This window comes from Fukomys damarensis, unplaced genomic scaffold (assembly GCF_012274545.1).
Source record: "Fukomys damarensis isolate Sample0158 unplaced genomic scaffold, DMR_v1.0_HiC HiC_scaffold_20, whole genome shotgun sequence".
NCBI lineage: Eukaryota > Metazoa > Chordata > Mammalia > Rodentia > Bathyergidae > Fukomys > Fukomys damarensis.
In genome coordinates this window covers 87,561-112,930 of record NW_022900932.1, presented here as the reverse complement: position 1 = coordinate 112,930, position 25,370 = coordinate 87,561, and the positions used below count along the sequence as shown (strand labels likewise).

General features: G+C 50.5%; 1 protein-coding gene across 2 annotated transcripts in view; it reads left to right on the top strand.

Annotated features, from left to right (window-relative positions):
* Gabbr1 (gamma-aminobutyric acid type B receptor subunit 1) overlaps window positions 1-23,870 on the top strand; it is a 28,457-nt gene extending 4,587 nt beyond the window's left edge. For both annotated transcript variants that reach the window (XM_019210548.1, XM_010643462.2), the window contains 18 exons: window positions 69-229; window positions 3,313-3,447; window positions 3,924-4,094; window positions 5,025-5,126; window positions 5,384-5,449; window positions 6,024-6,215; window positions 9,918-10,160; window positions 10,903-10,966; window positions 15,165-15,242; window positions 16,962-17,112; window positions 17,752-17,884; window positions 19,160-19,276; window positions 19,366-19,473; window positions 19,884-19,977; window positions 20,641-20,768; window positions 21,286-21,414; window positions 21,721-21,864; window positions 22,546-23,870. In XM_019210548.1, coding sequence (XP_019066093.1) covers window positions 69-229; window positions 3,313-3,447; window positions 3,924-4,094; window positions 5,025-5,126; window positions 5,384-5,449; window positions 6,024-6,215; window positions 9,918-10,160; window positions 10,903-10,966; window positions 15,165-15,242; window positions 16,962-17,112; window positions 17,752-17,884; window positions 19,160-19,276; window positions 19,366-19,473; window positions 19,884-19,977; window positions 20,641-20,768; window positions 21,286-21,414; window positions 21,721-21,864; window positions 22,546-22,719 — 2,390 coding nt within the window. In that variant the 3' untranslated portion in view covers window positions 22,720-23,870. The remainder of the gene's footprint in view (window positions 1-68; window positions 230-3,312; window positions 3,448-3,923; window positions 4,095-5,024; window positions 5,127-5,383; window positions 5,450-6,023; window positions 6,216-9,917; window positions 10,161-10,902; window positions 10,967-15,164; window positions 15,243-16,961; window positions 17,113-17,751; window positions 17,885-19,159; window positions 19,277-19,365; window positions 19,474-19,883; window positions 19,978-20,640; window positions 20,769-21,285; window positions 21,415-21,720; window positions 21,865-22,545) is intronic.
* The last annotated feature ends 1,500 nt before the right edge of the window (window positions 23,871-25,370 follow it).

Here is a 25,370-nt window from a genome sequence, read left to right as displayed (position 1 = left end):
TCTGTGGGCCTCTCAGACCCCTCGCCTCCCGCGTCCTCACCCGAGGGTCCCCCCGCACCCCTCCCCAGAGCGGCGCGCAGTCTACATCGGGGCGCTGTTCCCCATGAGCGGGGGCTGGCCCGGGGGCCAGGCCTGCCAGCCCGCGGTGGAGATGGCGCTGGAGGACGTGAACAGCCGCAGGGACATCCTGCCGGACTATGAGCTCAAGCTCATCCACCACGACAGCAAGGTAGCCCCGCGCGTGGGAGTGGGCCGGAGGGGGCTTGGGGCAGGGGCCAGGCCGTGCGCCCCAGTCCCTCTGGGACTGCGAGGCAGACGCCCTGGTGACCTGCGTGAGATGACTGGGTGTTTAGGAGCTCCTGGAGGGTGGCGGGGGCTGGTGGTTCAAGACGAGGGTCTAGGGGTTCACAATGTTAATCATGCTTTTACCTTGCAGGGAGAGGCTCGTGGAAGTGTAGGGGGCTGGGGATATTGGTGATGAATTTAAATTTAGGGTCTGCTAAGACCCTGGTTCTCTCGGAAAGTAAACTAATCCTGGATTGGGTTGGGGGCTGGAAGGAGCGTCAGAGATGGGGGGCTGGAGCAGGGTTTACATTTGCCATGGAAACAAGGTAGGTCTTGCGTAGGTTGTGGCTGGAGGAGTAGGGAGAGAAAGAGGAAATTTTTGAGGGACTTGAGAGCTCGTTTGTTTACCAAAACAAACAGCGAGACCGCGAGATGAGCCCTCCCGCACTAAATCACTCTGCCCCATCGTTGTTGAGGATTCCTAGACTGTGGAAATGTGACTTGTAGGGCCCAGGAGAGACGTGGCCGAGAGTTGGGGCCCTCATGATAACGTGGGGGTGTAGAAGAGTCAGGATATAGGGAAAGAAAGGGTGGAAAAGAATGGAGTGGGGGTGGGAGTCAAAGAGGAGTGGTGCGGACAGTGCTCCCACCGGAGGGTCCTGGAGCAGCCTCTGAACTCAGCCCTCCGACCGCTAGGACGTGCGATGAGACATGGAGGACATTAGAGGGAGACGGAGGCAGAAGGGAAGGCACGAACGTGCGCGTTCAGGGATGTTACAGGATAGCCTGTAGTAAGGTCTCCTTGCCCCCGTCAATCCAAAGTGGACGACTGAGGGTACCCGCAGAGGAGGAAGGCGATGTGGGGCTTCCTCGGTCTGTCTTTACCACGCGGCCCCAGAGGGTTCAGGGATGGGAGTAGGGTGATAGGGAAGGTGAGGTCTAGAGGGCCGGGGATTTATACTCATTCTGTAGGCTGTGAGTATACATCTGAAAATAGGCATGTGAGGGAGAGGGTCCACGGGCAGGGTACGGGCAGGGTGAAGAGGAGAGCGCAAGGGTCGTTAGGAGCTTGGGGAGAGAACGGAAAATCCCCGTGGACTCTTCAAACATTCGTGTCCATAAGAGCCACCAGAGGAGTTACTTAGAAACACAGATCGAACTCCCTGGTCAGGAGGGTTCCCACATAGCACCTGTGTGTTTACCACCAGAGGTCCTGCCTGGTGGATACCTGAACGGTCACTAACCCCAGGTGCCTGTGGAAGGAGCAGCAGGGTGCAGGGAAGAATTAGCTGTGGGGATAGGGAGGAAGGAAGAGAAACAGGTCAGCTTTGGTGGAGGAGTTAGGGTTAGGGCAGCCAGAGGGGTGATGGGCGGCAGGGGGTGGAGTGTGAGGACAGAGCCCGGGAGGGGAAGGAAGCACAGGCTCTGACGGGCGGCCAGGCTGGGGGCTGAAACTCGCGTACCTGACAGGTGGTCCCCTGCGGGTGTGGGGCGTGGCGGGATGACCTAGGTAGGGAGCTAGAGGAGAAGGGAGCAGAAGCTGCAAAGCACGGGATGAGGAGCAGGGCCTGCAATCACCCCTTCCCTGCCAGCAGGTGCAGATCCTTGCAAGAGCAGAGGAGGAGGAGAATGAAGGAAGGGTCGAGGAGACTGGGGAGCATCTTGTAGAGGAAGAGTCTGTGGTGATGAATAGGATGTAGAAGGGACATGAAAGCAAAAAATGAACCAGCAGAAGCAGAGGCTGCTCGCTTTGGGAGTGGTTACATTGCCAGGTTCTCCCGTGTCTGTTCTCCTAGTCCCTACGGACCATTTCTTCAGATGAGCCGTGGGCAGGTGCTAGGGAAGGCTGGGCGTGGGGTCTGGAATAACAAGTACTGGGAAGGTGCGGGAAGGTGGGACCCAGAATGGTAAAGACACACAGCGATACTCGAGTGGGAGGCATGAAGAGAAAGCCTTCCAAGTGTAGTTGAGCACTGCTTCTGGCAGGAAGTGAGGGTGGGGTTGTGACTCTCAGCTCTTCAGTCCTGTCCCCTACCCCCCCAGCTTCCCACAGGGTCCCAAAGGTTAGGTCTCAGTGGGGAGCGAGCAGGCTCCAGGGAGCCTTCTTCCTTTCCTTTCTACTTGCCTCACCCCCAGCTCACCCTCCTGTCCTCTGTGCTTCCTGTCTGTGACCCTCTGTGCTGGCTCCCCGCTGGCTGCCATTTCTTTTCCACTTCCTCTGGGGCTCCAGCAGCTTCTGAAATGTCATATTTCAGCAGGAGGGGCACGGGCGGTGGGGAGACCATGACCAGCGCCTCCTCCTCCCCCCCGCACTCCCCTGCCTCCCAGCGTCTCTCCTGCTTTCTGAATTGCTCACTCTCAGCTCTGTGCCTTTCTTTTAGGCAATATCTAGTTTCTGGAGAGTTCCATCCTATACGTTCTCCCCATTCTTTCCTGGCCTTGGATTCTTCCCTCCTTCTAACCCCGGTGTCTTCTTTTCCTAATGGACCTGTCAAATGGTAGGGCCCAGCAGGCAGAGATGGAGGTAGAGAGCAGACCCCTACTGGTTTTGTTCCTGTTTTTGCTTGTTACTTATCACTAGCCCTGAAAAGAGAGGAGGGAAAAGGGGAAGATTAAAAAAAAAAAAGGGAGGGAGAGGGAGTTTGCAGAGACAAAGGAAGAAATTTCCTAACAGGCTTTGAGGAAGCTGTACAGGAACCTGGAGATGCTTGGTGGATGGAAACAGTGGGGAGCAGGGGTTTGGGAGGCGGGCGTGAGGATATCTGAGGATGAGCTGGGAAAGAAGGTGGGTTAATACTGAAGGACGAGTGTGCAGGAGGGATAAGGGGTCACACAAGACAGAGGTAATTTAGTGAGAGAAGAGAAGCAAATCTGACAAAGACAGATGCCAGGAAGGAAAAGAATATGGTAATTATAGTAAAGCAGGGTAACGGAGGAAGGTGTCTGAGAAGACAAGGCAGTGGGAATTACAAGTGGAAGAGGGCTTGGTGGACAGAGCCTGCCCTCATTCCCTCCTTGCTGACCCAGTGTGACCCAGGCCAAGCCACCAAGTACTTGTATGAGCTGCTCTACAATGACCCCATCAAGATCATCCTCATGCCCGGCTGCAGCTCTGTCTCCACACTTGTGGCTGAGGCTGCCCGGATGTGGAACCTCATTGTGGTAAGCAGGCCTGCCAGGTCAGAAGATGAGGTGGTGTCCTCTGGGCTTGTGCTAAGTGGGGATGGTGGGCTTGTATTTGAGAGGGGAGGCCAGGGAGCCCGCTTCAGGACCGGGAGCACGGTGTAGACGTGAGCTTGTCACCTCCCTGCAAAAGCGGCCCAACCTGGTTCCTCCTCACAGGGAACCGAAGTAGATCATAGGAGGAGCGTCCTGATTGTGAGGGGCATGGGTGCCTCTAGACTCACCTTTCTAGGGCTCAGGTAGGGAGGTTGGGAGTGAACAGAAACACAGGGAGTTCAAGGAGCTCTGAGCAGCCCTCCAGGAACCCACCGTGGACGTCTCTGGCCTGCTTTGTCCTCCACCCTCCTAGCTTTCTTTTCTTTTCTTTTTCTTGTGGTGCTGGGGCTCGAACTCGGGTCCTCGCGCTTGCAAGGCAGGCGGCCGCACCACTGAGCTACATCCGCGGCCCCTCCTAGCTTTCTTACGGCTCCAGCTCGCCGGCCCTGTCGAACCGGCAGCGCTTCCCCACGTTCTTCCGAACACACCCGTCCGCCACGCTGCATAACCCCACCCGCGTGAAACTCTTTGAGAAGTGGGGCTGGAAGAAGATCGCCACCATCCAGCAGACCACGGAGGTCTTCACCTCGGTGAGGAGGGTGGGGAGCGTGCGGGGGCGTCGGTGCGCCCTGCGCTGCTGAGAGAGGAGATAGGGTTCCGTTTGGGAAAAGTCTTCGATTGTTTTCGAATCCAAGAGCACATTCCAAGTGAATGGAGGGCATGTTCTCTCTGTACCGGGGAACCAGGGAGTAGGATTTTTGGGCCATCTTTTTTTAATGACTTTATTTTCCTTTTGGTGCTCTGTTCCCCTGTTTTGATGGTCTGCTCCCACAGACCCAAAGCGACTCGGTTCTGCTGAAGTAGGCTCGATTCCAAGTTGAGTCAAGAGGAGAAAGGCAATAGGAAATATGTACCCCGGGAGCTCAAGTGGGGTGCAGGGGTGTGAATGGGAACCAAGAGGTGAAGGTAGTGGAGAGGGACAAGGGAAAGGGGAGTGAGGGAACAGAGGGAGAGGCAGGAGGGCAGGAGACAAACGGACGGACGCGGTGGCAGACACAGAGATACCAAGGGACAGAGTGCTGAGGGGTCGGGGAGACCCGAGGTAGAAGGGAATGCGTGGCTCTGGGTCCTCCCCCGCTTGTGTTCAGCAGGCCTTTCTCTGTTTCTCAGCAACTCTGGCCGTTCTGTGAACCTTTTGTCCATCTGCCCCTTGTCCTTTAGGGCAAGTTGCTCCCTGATGAGGTTGCGTCGTGCTGTCTGTCCCAGCCCCTGCCTCATCTTTTGTGGCTCCCCTGTGTTTTCCTCTCAGTGGTAGAGGTCACATTGGGTGGCGTCCCTGACGCAGACCCACTCAGAAGCTGCCTCCAGGACTGCGGCACTTGCCCGACTCCCTCACCTGGGTGCAGAGCTGCTAGAGGACATTGCGAACACCTCTCCTTTGCTGAGTGTGGTCTCCAGTTAACATCCGTTTACTCCATTGTGCCCCTCATGTTGCTGTTTGATTCTCACTCCCATCTTAGACTCTGGATGACCTAGAGGAGCGAGTGAAGGAGGCTGGAATCGAGATCACCTTCCGCCAGAGTTTCTTCTCAGATCCAGCCGTGCCCGTGAAGAACCTGAAGGTGGGCTGGCTGGGTGTGGCAGGCTCAGTGTGCAGACTGTGGCTTGGAGAGTAGAGTTGAGTGGGATCCACTTTGCTTCGGTAGGGCAGCAGCATCTCAGGGGAAGATGAGCTGTGTCTTCTAGCTGCTGTTCACCCACTACCCATTGAAAGTTGTCGTGCACTAAGCACTTTGGGATGGGAGAGCAAAGCTGTGAAAGCGCCTGGCCTCGCACCCCCAGGCACCCTCAGGAGCTCTCTTTCTGTCTCCATTTGCAGCGCCAGGATGCCCGGATAATTGTGGGACTTTTCTATGAGACCGAAGCCCGGAAGGTTTTTTGTGAGGTAGAGTGGGAATCTGTAGAGGGGGTGGTCTAGGTGGACTCTCTGCCTTGGTTTTTTTCTGGAGTCTCCTTACTACATCTCTGTTCAATTTTTTTCTTTTTTTGTACTGGGGATTGAACTCAGGACTTTGTGCTTATAAGGAAGGAAAATGTGCCACCGAGCTAAGTCCCCAGCTCTGTTCAAATTGATAGCAGTCAGAATGACTGAGGTGATGATTAATACGATGGCCTTGACTCCCTCCTTCATCTGCACACTTGCCCTCATTCTCTCTCTGTCTCTTGCTCTCTCCTCTCACAAACATACACCCATACGTGGCTGTATGCAGTGCTTTCTCATGTTCCTCCCTCTTTTGGTTCATGGACAGCCCATGAATCCTGTTTTTCCTGGCTATCTGGGAAGACCACTCAGAAAAAGAGGGGCTGGGCAGGACCTTAGGAGGTAGGGTTGTTGAGCCCCTTCTGTTACCCCAGACTTGTGGCTTACTTTTCTTAATTCTCCTGCTCTTCTCTGATTCCTAAGAGTCTTACCAGTGTCTCTGAGAGAACGCACCCCAACCCCTCTTCTCTGTGGGCAGGTATACAAGGAGCGGCTCTTTGGGAAGAAGTACGTCTGGTTCCTCATTGGGTGGTACGCTGACAATTGGTTCAAGACGTATGACCCATCTATCAACTGCACAGTGGACGAGATGACCGAGGCCGTGGAGGGCCATATCACCACTGAGATTGTCATGCTGAACCCTGCCAATACCCGCAGCATTTCCAACATGGTGAGAATATAGGGTGGAGAGGCTGCAGCCAGGAAGGTAGAGGGGACAGAGGGAGCATAGCAGTTAGGGGAGAGCTTGTGGAGTTCAGGTGCATAAGAGGGAGAGGGGTCCGTGCCGCTGTGAGCTTGCTTGTGACATGTCTCCTGTGGATTCTACCTCTGCTCTGACTTCAGTGGGCGAGAGAGAAAGGAGAGTGGTATATTCAGTAGGTCCCTGATGAGCGGAAGGGCTGTTACCATGGAAACAAGGAGCCGTTGGTGAGAAGTCAAATGAGGGAGCAGCTTTAATGATCACATAGGTGCTTGTGTACGATAATATAGATGCAAGCACACCTTTACCAGAGTGTTATTCCTGGGCAGAAACATATTTTGTTTTCTTGGTAACTTATATCGGCACCTCAGGAATTGCTTAATACTCAGTCATGTTTGATACAAAATTAGCTTGGATTCTGTTTTTTTTTTTTTAAGTGATTTTTTTTTTAGAATTTTAGATGTAAAAGAAACTTTTGAAGTAGTTTAGCCCCAGATAGCCAGCTAGCGATGGACTGGGAGCTAGAAGGTGGAGGCAGCCCTGCAGGTGGGGGCATGGTGAGTGTGGTGGGGGGCAGGGGAGCTTCAGGGCTGCTCAGCACTGCACGTGGATCCAGGATAGGGCAAGCAGTGTCTGCTGTTGCACCACGTGTGTTGCTGGGTCTGGATATCTGCTTTTGAGAGCATGCTGGGTGGGAGATAGAGGTGGTAACCCCTTCCCAAATATTTTATTTAGAAAGGTCTTTGCAGGCCGGGTGTGGTGGCGCACGCCTGTAATCCCAGCATTCGGGAGGCTGAGGCAGGAAGAACGCTGTGAGTTCGAGACCAGCCTGGGCTACATAGTGAGTTCCAGGTCAGTCTCAACTACATAGTGAGACCCTCTCTCAAAAAACAAAAAAGAAAGGTCTTTGCAACAATTGATTTTATCTGGTAAATTCAGATCTTAATAATTTTGGTGAACCTATTAGCAACATGATATGTATTTCTTATTTACCTCTTGTAAACTGGGAGAATTGGGACTCAGAGAGGCTTAGTGTCTCGTCCCAGCACATGTGCCTTCGAGTGATCCTGTTGAAACCTGAGTCCTAGCTGAATCTAATTCTAGACCATTCTGCCCCATCATTTCCCATGGAAAAGTAAGAAGCACCTGGTAGGCAAACTCTCTACCACTGAGTCACATCCTCAACCCTTATCAATTTTTTTGTTTTTTGAGACAGGATCTCACTATGTAGTTGAGATTGACCTGGAACTCACTATGTAGTCCAGGTTGGTCTTGAACTCATAGTGATCCTCCTGCCTCAGCCTCCCGAGTGCTGGGATTACAGGCGTGAGCCACCACGCCTGGCCTTATGGAAGTTTTTGAACAAGGGAGAAATAAGGGTCAAGAAGTTGGTAATTGGGCTGGCGACTTAGCTCAGTGGCACTGAGCCTGCCTTGAAAGTGCAAGGTCCTGAGTTCGATCTCTGGTACCAAAAACAAAAAAAAAGTTTAACTGGGTGTGGCAGTGGATTGTGACGAAAGGTCAGCTGCCACGTGGACTGGTCAGAGACTCCTCAGATTCTCTGAGGTGACTGCTTGTGTTTAATGTGTCTTTGCAAAAGGATTCTGGAAGGTCGCATCCCTATAAAGTACCTGAGAGGTGAGTCACCCTTTAGAACTGGAAAGTAGTTGGGCTGGTTACCTAAGTCAGAAAGGCTTGTTGGGGTTCCAAAGCCAAGGCCTTCCAACTGTGGCTTTTGTCGCATAGCAGGGAGCCAAGGAGGCTCAAAGAAAGCCAAGAATTGCTTTGAAGGACACTTGGACTTCAGAGCAAGATGTTTCTTTCTGGCTTTTGGTCTCTAGAGATAAAAGGAGCTGCCTTTGAGGCCACAGGACCCTAAATTGCTAGGTGCAGCAAACAAGACTTTCCTATTGAGGATAGAAGAAGCCTTAACGGATGAGGGAAGATTATCTGTGAATCAAGTAGAACTAAAAGAAGTGGATCAAAGTGGAGTTGGATATAGGAGGGCAGAGCCGTAGAGACTTAGACTCCTTAGGAAAGGCCCAGGTTTATTTTGATCAGTCCTTCCCAACCCTAGCTGGCTTCAGAACCAACTGGAAAGGTTTACAGATCCCTGAGCCCTATTTACTGGGAGTAGGATCCGTCTGCATTCAATGGAAAACAGACTTATTTTTAGAAATTTTATGTTTTTATTAGTTTATAATGTTTACATTGCCTTTTTTTTTTTTTTGGTACCGGGGATCGAATTCGGGTCCTTGTGCTTGCGAGGAAGGCCATGGAACCACTGAGCTAAATCTCTGGCCCCCCAGCATTGCTTTTTTTAAGAGCAGTTTTAGATTCACATGCACAGCCTTTCCTGTTATAAGCATTGCCCACTGGAGTGGTACATTGGTTACCATCGAGGAAACCGTTGGTAGGTCCTTGGCATTCAAAGTCTGTGGTTTATATTTGGCTGTTGTACGTTCTCTACGTTTGTACAAATGTATAGACTTGTATCCACCATTAGAATAGCATACAAAGTATTTTCTTGTCCCAATCCAGTGGATGTTTATTGTTTGTTTATTATGGACCAGGCACAGGGCTAGTGTTAGAGAAGAATGGAACTTGATCTTGTCCTCAGTAGCAGTGGAGTCTAATCTGTGTGCCTTCAAAGCCCAAGCTATTTGTACTGTGGCTGTCTATTTCCATGAAGTTAAATAGAAGGTAAAAAAGAAAAAAGGATCAAGGCATGAGGATAAGAAGATATTTATTCTTCATTTATTCATTCCTGAGAATTTGTGTCTGTTAACACATTCCAGATCCATTACACAGGTAACCCTGTGTCATGCTTGTGCTTTGTCAGAAGTGATATTAAGCTTTTCCTCGTGTGGTTTTTGGGAGGTACGGAAAGGAAGGTGTGATTTTTCTCTGATATGTGGAAAATAGTCCTAGGTACCAAGCAATTCACCCATGGTTATTAAGGCAAACAAGGTTATTGTTAGCTATATAATGTCAGGTAAGTTTGTTGATCCATCTCATGGGAGTTAAAGGAACTAGCATTCTTTTTTTAGCTTTCTTGGGAAAAGAAGGTTGAATGTTGAGAGAGATGTGGGTGGAACTGAGTAACGGGCTGCAAGAGTGTGAAGGGTGTTTCTGCCATCCCCAGTCTTCTGAAAACCTTCTAAGTGTCAGTGAACTGAAGTCACACCAGGATGGCAAGAAGTTAGCACACAGAGTGAGAAGGGTGTGTTGTCGTCTGTTCTAGGATTTTTTGGAATTGGAGGGGTTGTTAGATCTGGGGTCAGCTGTACTCAGCGTCTGAAGGATGAGAATGTGTCAGCATCACAAGTCTTTGTTGCAGTACCGTGGCTCTTCCTTTGCTCTGCCTTGTTCTGTCCTTTGCTATTCATGATCTAAAGTGTTTGTTCATCACACTTCTCTGTTTGTAGCTCTGATCTAGCAGCTGACACATCCAGACCATTGGCCCCTGCTAATGCCGGCCCAAGTCCAGTAGCTTCTCACTTGAGACAGACACTTGTGTGTGGTGAAATGCATGGTGTGCACGTGTTCTACCTGATAACAGGACACAGACCCTCTATTCCAGCTGGACCATTTGAACTAGTAGTGGGTGGCCCCCTTCCTGCTGTGCCCACACATATGTCAGTCCTTTCCTCTTGTTTTTTTCCTATTTAGACATCCCAGGAATTTGTGGAGAAACTAACCAAGAGACTCAAAAGACACCCCGAGGAGACGGGAGGTTTTCAGGAAGCGCCACTGGCCTATGACGCCATCTGGGCCCTGGCATTGGCCTTGAACAAGACGTCTGGAGGAGGTGGCCGTTCAGGTGTACGCCTGGAGGATTTCAACTACAACAACCAGACCATTACCGACCAGATCTACCGGGCAATGAATTCCTCATCCTTCGAGGGTGTCTCCGTGAGTTATAGTAGCTTCCTTTTTATTACCTTGTCCTTAAGTGAACAGAGTACTCTTCAGGCTCCTGTTAGAAATTAGCGTTCTCCTTTTTTTCCCTTTTTTTGAGACAGGATCTTGCTATGTAGCCCAGGCTGGCCTTGAACTCATAGCAGTCATCTTGCCTCAGCCTCTCAAGTGCTGGGATTACATGCTTGCACCACCATGCCCAGTTCTCTTAGTTACCTCTCTGCAAAAATCATTCTAGCAGGAGAGGAGGGATCCTTAAACAAGAAAATTCCTCAAGAGACTACAAAGAATAACATGGTGTATTCTATTTCTTTCTACCTTGCCTTTCATTTCTTAAAGCCAGTCTAGGTACTTAGAGTCACATGAGAATTGGAAGACTTTAAAGAGGGAATAACCTGCACGTTCATCTCCTCACTCCTTTTAGAGTGAGAAAATTAGTGCCCAGTGGGGTTTGGTAACTTGCTCAGGGCACACAACTGGAAGCTGGGTCTCCTACCTCTGTCTGGGGATCGTTCCCATTCAAATCTCCTGGGTGAAGTTTCTTTTCAAAAGAACAATGTTCCTGAAATCTAGGGTATGGGCATCTGGGGTGTGTCCTATATGCAGGCCAATGCCATAAATAGTATTCATTCAGAAGTGCAGTTACATCAAAACCAGGAGGATTCAGAGTCCCTGATGTTCTCTTTTCACTCCTGCTTTTCTCCCCTCTGCCTTCCTCCCCGTTTATCCCCCTCAGGGCCATGTGGTGTTTGATGCGAGTGGCTCCCGGATGGCTTGGACACTTATTGAGCAGCTACAGGGTAAGCAGGGAAGTAGGGTCCCAGCATGTGGGAGGGCACCTGAGACACCTCAAGGCTGCCTGTTTTTCCTTCTTCTGCCCTTTTCTTTTTTATCTGTGCTCATCAAACTTCTAAATAATACCAATAAGAAGCTTAGGTATGAGTAGGTCTCTTGCATTGGTGGTGTTCTTTAAAAGGGGCCTGAGAGCAGCTGGGCGTGGTGGTGCACGCCTGTAATCCTTAACCCTGTGTCATGCTTGTGCTTTGTCAGAAGTGATATTAAGCTTTTCCTCGTGTGGTTTTTGGGAGGTACGGAAAGGAAGGTGTGATTTTTCTCTGATATGTGGAAAATAGTCCTAGGTACCAAGCAATTCACCCATGGTTATTAAGGCAAACAAGGTTATTGTTAGCTATATAATGTCAGGTAAGTTTGTTGATCCATCTCATGGGAGTTAAAGGAACTAGCATTCTTTTTTTAGCTTTCTTGGGAAAAGAAGGTTGAATGTTGAGAGAGATGTGGGTGGAACTGAGTAACGGGCTGCAAGAGTGTGAAGGGTGTTTCTGCCATCCCCAGTCTTCTGAAAACCTTCTAAGTGTCAGTGAACTGAAGTCACACCAGGATGGCAAGAAGTTAGCACACAGAGTGAGAAGGGTGTGTTGTCGTCTGTTCTAGGATTTTTTGGAATTGGAGGGGTTGTTAGATCTGGGGTCAGCTGTACTCAGCGTCTGAAGGATGAGAATGTGTCAGCATCACAAGTCTTTGTTGCAGTACCGTGGCTCTTCCTTTGCTCTGCCTTGTTCTGTCCTTTGCTATTCATGATCTAAAGTGTTTGTTCATCACACTTCTCTGTTTGTAGCTCTGATCTAGCAGCTGACACATCCAGACCATTGGCCCCTGCTAATGCCGGCCCAAGTCCAGTAGCTTCTCACTTGAGACAGACACTTGTGTGTGGTGAAATGCATGGTGTGCACGTGTTCTACCTGATAACAGGACACAGACCCTCTATTCCAGCTGGACCATTTGAACTAGTAGTGGGTGGCCCCCTTCCTGCTGTGCCCACACATATGTCAGTCCTTTCCTCTTGTTTTTTTCCTATTTAGACATCCCAGGAATTTGTGGAGAAACTAACCAAGAGACTCAAAAGACACCCCGAGGAGACGGGAGGTTTTCAGGAAGCGCCACTGGCCTATGACGCCATCTGGGCCCTGGCATTGGCCTTGAACAAGACGTCTGGAGGAGGTGGCCGTTCAGGTGTACGCCTGGAGGATTTCAACTACAACAACCAGACCATTACCGACCAGATCTACCGGGCAATGAATTCCTCATCCTTCGAGGGTGTCTCCGTGAGTTATAGTAGCTTCCTTTTTATTACCTTGTCCTTAAGTGAACAGAGTACTCTTCAGGCTCCTGTTAGAAATTAGCGTTCTCCTTTTTTTCCCTTTTTTTGAGACAGGATCTTGCTATGTAGCCCAGGCTGGCCTTGAACTCATAGCAGTCATCTTGCCTCAGCCTCTCAAGTGCTGGGATTACATGCTTGCACCACCATGCCCAGTTCTCTTAGTTACCTCTCTGCAAAAATCATTCTAGCAGGAGAGGAGGGATCCTTAAACAAGAAAATTCCTCAAGAGACTACAAAGAATAACATGGTGTATTCTATTTCTTTCTACCTTGCCTTTCATTTCTTAAAGCCAGTCTAGGTACTTAGAGTCACATGAGAATTGGAAGACTTTAAAGAGGGAATAACCTGCACGTTCATCTCCTCACTCCTTTTAGAGTGAGAAAATTAGTGCCCAGTGGGGTTTGGTAACTTGCTCAGGGCACACAACTGGAAGCTGGGTCTCCTACCTCTGTCTGGGGATCGTTCCCATTCAAATCTCCTGGGTGAAGTTTCTTTTCAAAAGAACAATGTTCCTGAAATCTAGGGTATGGGCATCTGGGGTGTGTCCTATATGCAGGCCAATGCCATAAATAGTATTCATTCAGAAGTGCAGTTACATCAAAACCAGGAGGATTCAGAGTCCCTGATGTTCTCTTTTCACTCCTGCTTTTCTCCCCTCTGCCTTCCTCCCCGTTTATCCCCCTCAGGGCCATGTGGTGTTTGATGCGAGTGGCTCCCGGATGGCTTGGACACTTATTGAGCAGCTACAGGGTAAGCAGGGAAGTAGGGTCCCAGCATGTGGGAGGGCACCTGAGACACCTCAAGGCTGCCTGTTTTTCCTTCTTCTGCCCTTTTCTTTTTTATCTGTGCTCATCAAACTTCTAAATAATACCAATAAGAAGCTTAGGTATGAGTAGGTCTCTTGCATTGGTGGTGTTCTTTAAAAGGGGCCTGAGAGCAGCTGGGCGTGGTGGTGCACGCCTGTAATCCTAGCACTCGGGAGGCTGAGGCAGGAGGTTCGCTGTGAGTTCGAGACCAGCCTGGGCTACATAGTGAGTTCCAGGTCAGTCTCAACTATACAGTGAGACCCTATCTCAAAAAACCAAACAATAGGGCCGGGGATTTAGCTCAGCAGTTCGGTGGCCTGCCTTGCAAGTGCAAGGACCCGAGTTCAATCCCCAGTACCAAAAAAAAAGAACCCCAAAAAACAAAACAAAAAAACCCCCAAAAAACCAAAGGGGCCTGAGAAGTAGAAACAAGTGTTCTCTTTTCGTGGTGGCTTCTATTTTAGTTTCAGGAATTTCCCTTCAGAGGCCAGGTTGAAGGGTTAAAGAGCTGTCTTTGCATCCTCAAAGAAGCTGGGAATGGTAATGTTAGTGCGGAGGTCTAGGACATGTGTTTAGGAAATATATATATATATCTAGGAGGCAGGAGTATCTCAAGTTCGGGCCTAACCCAGGTAATTTAGCAAATGATGAGATTATCTCAAATCAAATACATAAAGGACTCAGGCTGTAGCCCAGTACAAAGGCCCTGGGTTCAATTCCCAGTATCCCCCCCCCCAAAATGATGCAAAGAAACCTAACTAACTTAAGAAACTTATTTTTTAAGGGAGTCTATTTAATTTCCTTGCTGTTTACTCTACAGTCCCTAATTTTTGTTTTTGTTTTTGTTTTGTTTTTTTTTTGAGAGGGTCTTGCTACTGTATGTTGCCCAGGCTGGCTTTGAATTTTGGGGTGATCCTCCTGTTTTGGGCTTCCAAGTGCTAGGATTACAGGTGTGTACCACCATACCCAGCCTATAATTCCTAATTTATCTGTAGTATCACTTTTCTAGATTGTGCTTTCTTTTTTTTTTGGTACCGGTGATCGAACTCATGACCTTGTGCTTGCGAGGTAGATGAGGTTCCACTGAGCTAAATCCCTGGCCCTAGATTGTACTTTTTTTTTTTTTTATTTGACATTGCATAGTTGAGACTGACCTGGAACTCACTATGTAGCCCAGGCTGGTCTCGAACTCACAGCGATCCTCCTGCCTCAGCCTCCCGAGTGCTGGGATTATAGACGTGCACCACCACGCCCGGCCTGTACTTTCTTATAAATTAGCACATTTATGTGTTTGCAGAATTTCTGTGAGCTAACGTTTCAGTCCCACCCCACTCTCAGCCTCATATACCTTGGCTGAAAGATCCACTTCTTGGCCTCCTATGAAACATTTCTTTTTTCCTGTTTTTCCACCTGCCACAGTCCTTTCAGCTCTTCTTTGTATCTAAGATAAGAGGGAATGGACTTCAGCCATAGCAAAAAGGGTGTGAATTGGCTTTTGAAAGAAAAAGTTATGTTAACTGGGACAGTTTTAGAACAGAAACTTTAGAATGACTGAATTTTTAGTGGTTCTTTAAGAGGCGGATGTAACTTATCCAAGGAATTAGAACCCGAGCCAACAAGAGATGAATTTCTAAAATTAAAATGAAAGCCACTGGGAAAATGGATCCTGTGATTCCATCGTGATCGAGAGAATAAGAAATATGTCGCAAGCTTTCTAAGCCAGAATCAAACTGAGAGAAACCCTGCCAAGAGAGGCGTGAGGCAGCAGAATACATGGCAGACATAGTGTGGGTCCTTTCTCAAGGAAGACGTTGGATACATAAGATGCTCCTTTCCACTCCTGCTGTCTCGGGAGCCCCATGTGTGAGGCTGCTGTTGCAGGCGACCCCAGTCCTCTTGCAGGCGTCTCTCAGTTGCCCAGATGAGGACAGCGTCAGATGTAGTTGTAGGAGATGCGAACGCCTAGGGTGGCTGTTCAGCTGCCCCCGGCCACTCCTGCTGTCATCTGCTCAGGTGGCAGCTACAAGAAGATCGGCTACTATGACAGCACCAAGGATGACCTTTCCTGGTCCAAAACAGATAAGTGGATCGGTAAGTTCTCCACTTACCTTCCTTTTCAGCTCCTGTGATCGAGGAGAGTGGCCGCGCATTTGGTGAAGTGGGGTGGTGTGTGTTGTAGGGGAGCTGTAGTGGTAATGGGTTGGGGTGGGATCGAGAGGCAAGTGTAGGCTAGGCTGGTGTGTCCAGAGAGGGCACAGATGTACAGTACGCTGCTGGGACAGCTGGGTGTGAGGCAGAGGGCGGGGCATGGAAACTCCAGGTGGTTTCTGGATGTCCTGGTGCCTTGATGCTTCTAACCAACTTCTGCAGGCCTGGAGCTGCCTCTCTCTTTCTTGGTCAGGAAAATGGTTACTTAAACTATAGGAGAAGATGCAAAATATTATTGTAACTTTTACCACGTGTGTTTTTTTGTTGTTGTTTTTTATATGCACTTATTTAGTTGGTTTTTCTGAGACAGGGTCTTGGTATGTGGTTCAGACTGGCCTTGAAGTAATGGTGACCCTGCTTCAGCCTCCCGAGAGTTATTATTACAGACACGTACCACCACACCTGGTGCTATGAGCTTTTTTTCCCCTCTAGTACTGAGAATCAAACTCAGGACCTTGGGCTTGCCAGGCAGGTGCAGCACAACTGAGCCATATTCCTGGCCCTATGTGCTTTTTAAAGAGGGAAAGCAAACAGTTATTCCTGGTGTATGTGAAGGGCTAAATGATAAGTGAGAAAAATGTGGAGGTGGGCAGAGGATCTGTTGATAGAAGAAAGTTCAGCAGCTGGAGGGTGTGCAGTAACAGAGCCACCAGAGGCAGCTGTCTGCCCTGCCTAGTGAAATCCAACTGTTCCCAGCACTGCTGGAGTTTTGCTTTTTGTGTTCTTTTTTGTTTGAATTTAGGACAGTGTTCTGTACTGCTATAAATGCTGTATGACCTAAATTAGCTTTTTTTTTTCTTTTTGAGCAAATTGAAATTAGGCTTTTTAATGAACTCTGATAAATTTGAACTTTCTCATAATAATTACTGTAAAACGCATTTGAGACGGTCATCCTATCATGGTTAAGATTTCAGATTGGTTTCTTTTTGTTTCTTTTGCCTGAGGTTAGGAGACCATACTATATACATTAAGGCTCTTTTTGCTTTCTTATTCTGTAATTGTCTTTTTTTTGATACCGGGGATTGAACTCAGGACCTTACGCTTGCCAGGCAGGTGCAGTGCCATTGAGCTACATCCCTGGCCCCTCCAGCACCCCGCTTCTTTTTGAGATAGCTTCTCTCTATGTAGCCAGGCTGGCCTTGAACTTGTGGCGATCCTCCTGTCTCAGCCTCCTCTGAGTTCTGAGACTACAGGCATGTGCCACCATGTCTGGCTGTAATTGTCTTTGCAACTTTTAATTTGCAAAAGACCTCATAGAGTTTATTTCTCAACTATTCCCCTCTTTCCTCTCCCATTTTCCTTTGCTGCAAGAAAGGCAGAAAAACAGAACCAACAATGAGAGAGAGAGACAAACGGAGATAGACATAGATGGGATGAGGCAGAGACACAGAGAGACTTCTGCCGTTTTGGAAGTCTTGGCATATGCTCCATCGTCTCGTCCTATAACCTGTTACTTCCTTAGGGCCCCGATGTCAGTCAGGGCTGCCTGTCCTTAGCCAAAGAACGGGCAGCCATCAGCGGACTTGTTTGTTGCCCCTCTCCTGTCCATCTGCACTTCCTGTCTTCCTCTCTCCTCTCCTCTCTGTCCCCTGTGCTGTGCAGGAGGGACCCCTCCAGCTGACCAGACCCTGGTCATCACGACGTTCCGCTTCCTGTCACAGAAACTCTTCATCTCCGTCTCAGTTCTCTCCAGCTTGGGCATTGTCCTAGCTGTTGTCTGTCTGTCCTTTAACATCTACAACTCTCATGTCCGGTAAGTTTCTTTTCCGACACGACCCTCATCCTGTCTGCCTCTCCAAGGTAACGATCATGCTCTTTGGAGGGAGTGAAAGAAAACCTACGTACCTCCTAATGCTGTGTGTCACTGAGGGTTCTGTTGTGACTTCCTGAGAATGCAAGGGTGGAAACCAGTTGTAGTTCCCACCTCTGCTCCAAGGCAACCAACTGGGAAAAACCCCAAAATAAAACAAAACCAAAGCCACTGTAACAGGTAACAGAGTCTTTTTTTTTTGATTTTTTGAGACAGGGTCTCACTGTGTAGTTGAGACTGACATGGAGCTCACTATGTAACATAGCCCAGGCTGGTCTCGAACTCACAGTGATCCTCCTGCCTCATCCTCCCGAGTGCTGGGATTACAGGCGTGCGCCACCACACCCGGCTAGGTAACAGAGTTCTTGATCTCTGAATAAACTGCGTCCCAGTGGGCTCCTGTGCTGGAGAAGCTTTTAGCTCCGTCTCCAGCCCCATGACCGTGCTTACTCTTGTCAGGACCCTGCCACCTGCTTCAAAACCATCTTCCTATAGTCCTGTGGCCCTGCAGCGGTGCCCTGAATTGCAGGGCATTTAGAGAGCTGAGCTCTCCCTCTCCCACGCTCTTCACCTCTTCCCCAGTTACATCCAGAACTCACAGCCTAACCTGAATAACCTGACTGCTGTGGGCTGCTCGCTGGCATTGGCTGCTGTCTTCCCCCTTGGGCTGGATGGTTACCACATCGAGAGAAATCAGTTCCCTTTTGTCTGCCAGGTGAGGCGGGGCGGGCAGACACCTCGTGGGATGCGGCCCTCTCACCCCTCAGAAGCTCTTTCCATGACGTACGGTTCCTGCCTTCCCTCATTTCCCCCTGACTCTCTTGTCCTCGTCCTTTCCTCCAGAGACCACCCCCCAGTTCTCTCTCTGGCTTTGTCCCTTCTCTCTGGGCCTCCAGACATTTTCTGTCCTGTAGTTCGCTCTCCATTTCTGAGGTTGCCATGGCGTGGCTTGCAGAGAAGAGGAGGGAGGGCCTGGAACTGAAGGAGGGGCGTGTGCACAAAGCCCCTGGACAATGGTGGCTTGTCTGCGTTACCGGGGCCGAGGGCCAGAGCTGTGGGCTTCCCGTGGGAGCCTGGTTGGGATTTGGAAGGATGAAGGGAGAATCTAAGCTGACCGCAGAAAAATCTGGGGGTGGGGTGAGGGAGGGAGGGACACTGCTGCCAGGGAAGAGAGGTCTTCTGGATTGTGGTATCTAGAAGGTTGTGGGAAACGTCTGGCTTTAGCAGTGATACGTGAGTGTAGAACTTGTCTGCTCGCTCCTCCCGTGGTGCTGCCTGCTTGTACGCTCTCCTGCAACCTGGTACCTGGGACCTGTCCTGATCCTGTACTATGCGCATGGCATTTGCACACACGTGTGCGTACAGTTCATCAGGAAGTGTCTGTTCCCAGTGAGATCAGAGGGCAGCTACAGCAGCAACTAGCTGCTGTGTGACAGGAAGGGTAGCAGACTAGAGATTTGCAGCAAGTGCTGTGGGAGCAAAGAAGGGAAGCAGCTCACAGTTGGAGTGGGTGAGTGCGCCTCACAAAGGAAATGGCGTTTGCATATCAAAGGATGTGCAGGAATTGGCTACTGGGGAAATAGAGGAACGGTTACTTCAGAAAAGTAGCCAAGATAGCTCAGCCTGGTTGGAGTATAGCGTAGGTAAGCACCTGGGAGAGGAATTTAGACGGGGTGAGACCATGCTGTGCATAGTGTGTTACACCTGGAGGCGCTCAGGCTGTAACCTGTAGGCATTAGGGAGCGATCAGGAGATTTTAGTAAGGAGGACACTGGTTGTGCAGAAGTTGGGTGCTGAGAGGAGCTGCTAAAGGTAGGGAGACCATCTCCTTCCCTGCCCTTTGCTTTGCATGTATTTTATCCTCTGCTGGCTGTGTCTTGCGTGCCTTGTCATCCGCTTCCTGCTCACACTCCCTCCCACAACCCTGTCCATCCTCATCAGAGCCCATTGCTGCCGGCCCTGTTCTGCCTGTGCTCCTCTCCCCTTCCAGGCCCGCCTCTGGCTCCTGGGCCTGGGCTTTAGTCTGGGCTATGGCTCCATGTTCACCAAGATCTGGTGGGTCCACACAGTCTTCACAAAGAAGGAAGAAAAGAAGGAATGGAGGAAGGTGAGCTGTTTACAAACTCTGGCCCCTGCTCTTGGTTCCTCGGCTTAGAGGATTTTCCTCTGACCAGCCTGCCCTGTGTGTTTGCCCAGACTCTGGAGCCTTGGAAGCTGTATTCCACGGTGGGCCTGCTGGTAGGCTTGGATGTCCTTACTCTCGCCATCTGGCAGATTGTGGACCCCTTGCACCGGACCATCGAGGTATTGCTTGAGAGGAGGTGCCGCTGAAAGAGGCTGAGCAAGTTCACTGCGGTTGGAGTCCCTAACACTGAGCGTGGTCTTTAGTGACAAAGCAGCTCTTTGACATAGTGCTTCTGGCCTTCTGCCTGATAGTGGCTCTTCCTGTCCTTCGTAGAGGGAGCCCTGTCAGAGCCTCAGGACTCATGAGAATTGTAGTGGTGGGGATCAGGGAAGATGTGTAGAATTTCCAGGCATCAGGGAGAGTAGAGAACGAATCTGTCTAGTAAGTTCAGGGGAATATTCCCAGGTCCAGGAAGAGAACTTGGCATCAGTATTGATCTCTTAAGAAAGCTGGCAGGGTTGGGGTCAGAGAGAGTTGGGGAGGGCAGGGGAAGACAGAAATCTTTTTTGTCGTCCTGTTTCTTCTTTAGACTTTTGCCAAGGAAGAGCCAAAGGAAGACATTGATGTGTCTATTCTGCCCCAGCTGGAGCACTGCAGCTCCAAGAAGATGAATACGTGGCTTGGTGTGTGCGATGTCGGGGAGAGGCGGGAAGGAGGAATGGGGGAGTGCAGTGGGTCTGGAGGAGAAGTGCCTTCCGGAGAGACGGGGGAGAGCTTGTCAGCCAGTTTGAACTTCCCTGCTACTCTCCGAGAATAGAGGAGGGTTGGTCTCTTGTGGCTCTCTGTGAGCTTATTAACATTGCTCTGATCTACAACTTCCTCCCTGGAGGGGAAGAGGTGAGACATGGTTTGCTGCCCACACTGGCCCATTATCTGCACTCACCTGGCTCCTGCCCGACTGACAGCTGTCCGATGACCACCATCTTCCTATGTGACACAGGTGTCCACATCCCAGGAGGAGGGATGAAGTCTAGTGACAGAGCAGCTTCTGGCCTTTGGGTGGACCCCAGGGCTGATCAGAGGGAGGGGTGTCCTAGGTCGGAGGAGCTGGGTTAGAGGACGGCTCCATTCCTGTTACGGAGCTACAGGCAGGAGAAGTGGTAGGTGACAGGCAGAGAAAAGGGGTGGGGAGGATTTAGAGAAGTGTGGAAGGCCTGGATTCCCGAGTGACCCTTGGCTGCCCCTGTACGTATTTCTTTTTTTTGGTGCCGGGGATCGAACTTGGGACCTTGAGCTTGTGAGGCAGACGATGGAACCACTGAGCTAAATCTCTGGCCTGCCTCTAGGTATTTTCTATGGTTATAAGGGCCTGCTGCTGCTGCTGGGAATCTTTCTTGCTTATGAGACCAAAAGTGTATCTACTGAGAAGATCAACGACCACAGAGCTGTGGGCATGGCCATCTACAACGTGGCGGTGAGCTCCCTGGACTTCAGGCATTGACCCTGTAGGCTGAACAGCACCCCAGGTGTGTGCTGGGAAGAGTTGCACACTAGATCTGGAGTCATTGGCATGGAAGCCTTCAAAAGTTAATGTTTGATTTATAAAGTACTTTATAAAATATCCTACAGTATTCTAATCGCTAATTTCATTGCAACAGCCCCGTGAAGTAGATATTAGTAACCCATTTTACAAGTGAGGAAACAAACACAGAATTGTCAAATTGCTTGTCTGTGACTGAACTGAAACAGGCTGAAAAGACTGAACTTTTATTGGAGGGGATTCTGGGAGTTCCTACCCTTAGGGAAACTTTGGCCTAATTCAGAGAACTGATGTAGGATGGTCTGTTTGGGATTTTTCTGTCTAGAGTGGAGGGTAATCGTGCTTGTTGCAAGTACCCCAGGACCCTGTCCTCATAGGCCCTGTCACGGCGGAAGGAAGCCCTCGGCTCCACCTGAGCCTTGGATCTGTCCCGCACACGCTCTCTCCTCAGGTCTTGTGCCTCATTACCGCCCCTGTTACCATGATCCTGAGCAGCCAGCAGGACGCAGCCTTTGCCTTTGCCTCTCTCGCCATCGTGTTCTCCTCTTATATTACTCTGGTTGTGCTGTTTGTGCCCAAGGTAATTTCCTGGCCTTTCGCTGCCCGCCCTCCCTGATACCTTATCCTTTTTTTTTTTGGTACCAGGGATCGAACTCAGGTCTTGTGCTTGTGAGGCAGGCAGTGGAACCCCTGAGCTCAATCCCCGGCCCCCTATCCTGTCCTTTTTTGCCGTGACTCTTGTTTGTTGTCCTTCCCCGCACCTTGCTTCCACTGCTACCCTTGCTTCAGGCCCTGCTTGTCCCTCTTTTCATCCCTTCCACCTTCACCCTCTGCCAGCCGATCACTCACAGACCCTGCTCTGCTGTCCCTGCCTAAATGTCCCCAGATGCGCAGGCTGATCACCCGAGGTGAATGGCAGTCTGAGGCCCAGGACACCATGAAGACGGGGTCATCCACCAACAACAACGAGGAGGAAAAGTCCCGGCTCTTGGAGAAGGAAAACCGTGAACTGGAAAAGATCATTGCTGAGGTGTGTGGTAGCGGCGGGGTCCAGGAGACCGGTGTTTGGGGTGGGTTATCTGAAATAGAGCCTAACATGGACGCTGCAGGTGATTGTGATTTGTGAAGCGAGGGCCTCAGGACAAACCCTGCCAAGGAGTTTGTGTCGTGGGATAGGACAGAGGAAAGAACTGAGTGAGATTCTGCCTTAGGTAAGACCTAGCTTGGACTGATCAGATGGGAGGCGGCTCTGGAGTGGGAATCGAACTGTTGGTTCAGTGCTCCGGAAGCAGGAGGGTGGCCTTGGCAGTGGGTAGCAATTAGGAGGCTGCTGTGAGCCGTTAATAGCCGGCATTCACAGCAGCTGATGCCGAGTGAACCCATGGGAGAAGGGGCTGGGCAGTGCCCACAGCGTGTCTGTCCATGCTGCCCCACAGGGCTGTTCAGGGCCAGTGCAGTGTCAGATGGGGAAGTTCCCGGTGGTCGGCACAAATCTGTGTGATTTATCGGAACCTTTGTGCACGGACTCTTCCTCCTTCGTTTTCTCTTTCTTTTCTCTGACTTCCTTTGGTGCCCCCTTATGTTGTGTGACTTCCCTTGACTTGATTCCTCTTGACTGCTGTTAACTCACCCTCTTCTGTGTGTCCCCCTCCCTCCCTCCCACCCCTCACGACCTCCCCTTCTGCTCTCCCAACTGTGTTTCTTCCTCCAGAAAGAGGAGCGGGTCTCTGAACTGCGCCATCAGCTCCAGTCTCGGCAGCAGCTTCGCTCCCGGCGCCACCCCCCAACGCCCCCAGACCCTTCTGGAGGTCTACCCAGGGGACCCCCCGAGCCCCCCGACCGGCTTAGCTGTGATGGGAGTCGAGTCCACTTGCTTTACAAGTGAGGGGTATCAGGGAGGACAGCCAGTAGGGGTGGGAAGGGAGCAGGGAGAGGGCGGGAGACTGGGAGGAAGTGGGTGTCTGTCCCCAGTCAGAAGAACATGCTCTCCGATCCCACGTCTTAAATACCCGTTCCTCTTGAGTCCTAGGATCATTTGGGTCTCCAGAACTCTGAGAAATAGACCTTTTCTGTCTCACTCATTCATATACTCTTGTATCATTACTTCAGAGTTTAGTTTGTGTTTCACGGAAAGCTCCTCACGGGTGACTCCTTGTCAGCTTGGCCATTTCTCTGCCTCCACACACTGCTGTCTCATTACCATGGCAACCTCTAGTCCCTTGGCCCTCTGTCAGCAGAGCTCTTGTCCACACAAGTGCTCTTTCCGCTCGAGCGGGGCCTGTTACTCGCCCTCCAACCCTCCTTCCGTCCCACTTTCTCCTTGCATTTCTTTCCTCCGAGTGCTCATTCTTCTCACCAAGGCTCACTGTGTGTGCTCCTCTGTGTGTTCGTGCTGCTCAGGACACACACGTCCTTCCCTGCCCTGCTTGTGCCCACTGGGCATGTTCCTGTTCACACGTGTTCTTCGCCCGAGCTCTCTCGTGTGGGTACATGTGCTCCCTGTGGACCCTGCACTAGCTGTGCGTGTCCCTCTCATGGTCACGGGTCTGCCCTTGTGTGCGGGTCAGGAGCTGTGTCTTCCTGCCACACACATCCATGTTTGCCTGCCCTCTTCTCACCTGAAGAGCACTGAATTCTTTCAACAGAACCGTGTGCAGTCACCTTATGCGTTGTTACGCCCTTTGCCCTACTTGCTTTGCTGGGGCGCCTACACTCCTCCCTCCTGTGCTCGGTGTCTGCTCAGATGGTCCCGGTCTGTCCTTTGCAGTCATCGCATCACCCGCAGTCTACACTCGGTCCTCTTCCTCCAGGACTGCTCCCTTTCACTGTGTGTATGTTTGGGAACCTAGGGTGGAGGAACGGGGCCAGGCTTGGAGAGCTGCTTCCAGAAGACAGGATCCTGATCAAAGAGGGACACCTCAGACCCTTGGGATGAAGAGATGGACCGATGGGGTGATGGGTAGTGTCCCTTTCACATTGGTGTCTCGGGGCAGGATCTCCCTGAATCTCAATAAACCAGTGGACAGTGTGACTTGGCACCTTACTCTCTGTGCTGTGAATGGTGGGCTCCGGTCCAAGGAGGGAGGCTCAGAGGGTGCCAGGTTAACAAAAAGTCTTTGAAGGGAAGGGGTGGGAAGAGATATTTTATTGGTCCATTAAGTGCTTAGCAGGACATGTCTAAGGCTAAGATGAGTGAGTGATGATGTTAGTGGTTAAAAGTACGGGCTCTGGAGTCAGACGGCCAGGGTGTCAGATCCAACCACATGCAAGAATTTCCTTGGGCCAGGGTTGTAGCTCAGTGGTGCCGTGCCTGCCTCGAAAGCACAAGGTCCTGAGTTTGATCCCTGGTACTGGGGAAAAAAAAAAGAATCTCTTGGTGGTCTTGATGCCCTTATTTATGAAGAATAAAGAATACAAATCATAACAATAACCGCATGTTCCTCTAAAAGATGGATGCAAGGACCGGTTGGTGCATTTGTGTGCCAGAGTTGTGCAGGCCCTGTGTGTTTGTGGGGTAACTGTTAAACTCTGTCACTAGTATTTGATGGATTCTTCCAGTAGCAGGCATGTTCTGGAAGCTTGGAGCAGGTGGCTGAACGGATGTGTGTGTTCCTTTCAAGGAAGTAAGAACAACAAGAGAAGGATGACTGCCTGAAGGTTTTGGATGAGATGGCCCCTGAGTGCTTCCAACCTGACAAATATTTGCCTAAGGACCTCTGAGTGTGTTGGGAAGAATTTGTGATCAAAATGAGTGTTTTGAATGACTGAGGGAGAAAACAATTTGCCTGGACTTCTATACTTTCTCCTGTCATTTTGGTGATGTGCTTTTTTTTTCTTAAGGTTGTTTTCTGGGGGATGGTCCTGGGGATCAAACTCAGGACCTTGGGCTCGCCAGGCACCACTGAGCTATGGTGATGTGCTTTTTTGAAGTTCACTTTGGTGCTGAGTTTTCAGTCATTCTCACTTGTTTTTTGCATAAGAGCTACAGGGTTGGCTGGGGCCTGTCATTGTATTGTTCTGTGTATGGGTAGGTTAGATTTTAGGCCAGTATTTGAAAAGTGTTCCACTGTGATTACCTCCCTCGGGTCAGTTGTATTTGGGTTTCCTTTCTTCCCGTAGTGGAATATTCTTAGGGGAAAGGGACGAAGGCTAAGGAGTAGAGAAGCCCGCTGTGTGGAACACGAACAGCTGTTTGCCAGAGTGGCGGCAGGAGCTTTCTGCCAGTCCTGGGCAGGACCTAAGAGACTTGCACTGGACTTAGGTGTGATGAAGTCATAGATAAAGGGTCGGAAGCGCTGCTGTGGCCGAGGGTGAGTCAGAGAGCGTGTGTGAGCAGGAAGCTAGGAACGGGGGCAAACGGTAGGGCCAGCAGAGGTGCTTGGCATGAGGGAGGGAACGGGTTGCTGTGTGGTGAGGCTACTGCTTGACGGTTCAGTGAAGAGTTGCTTTTGTAACTCTAGGCAGTTAGTCACTGTAAGGCAGGCCCTGCCTCACCAGGATCGCCTCACTCAGGGTAGGGTCACCCTCAGGCTTCAG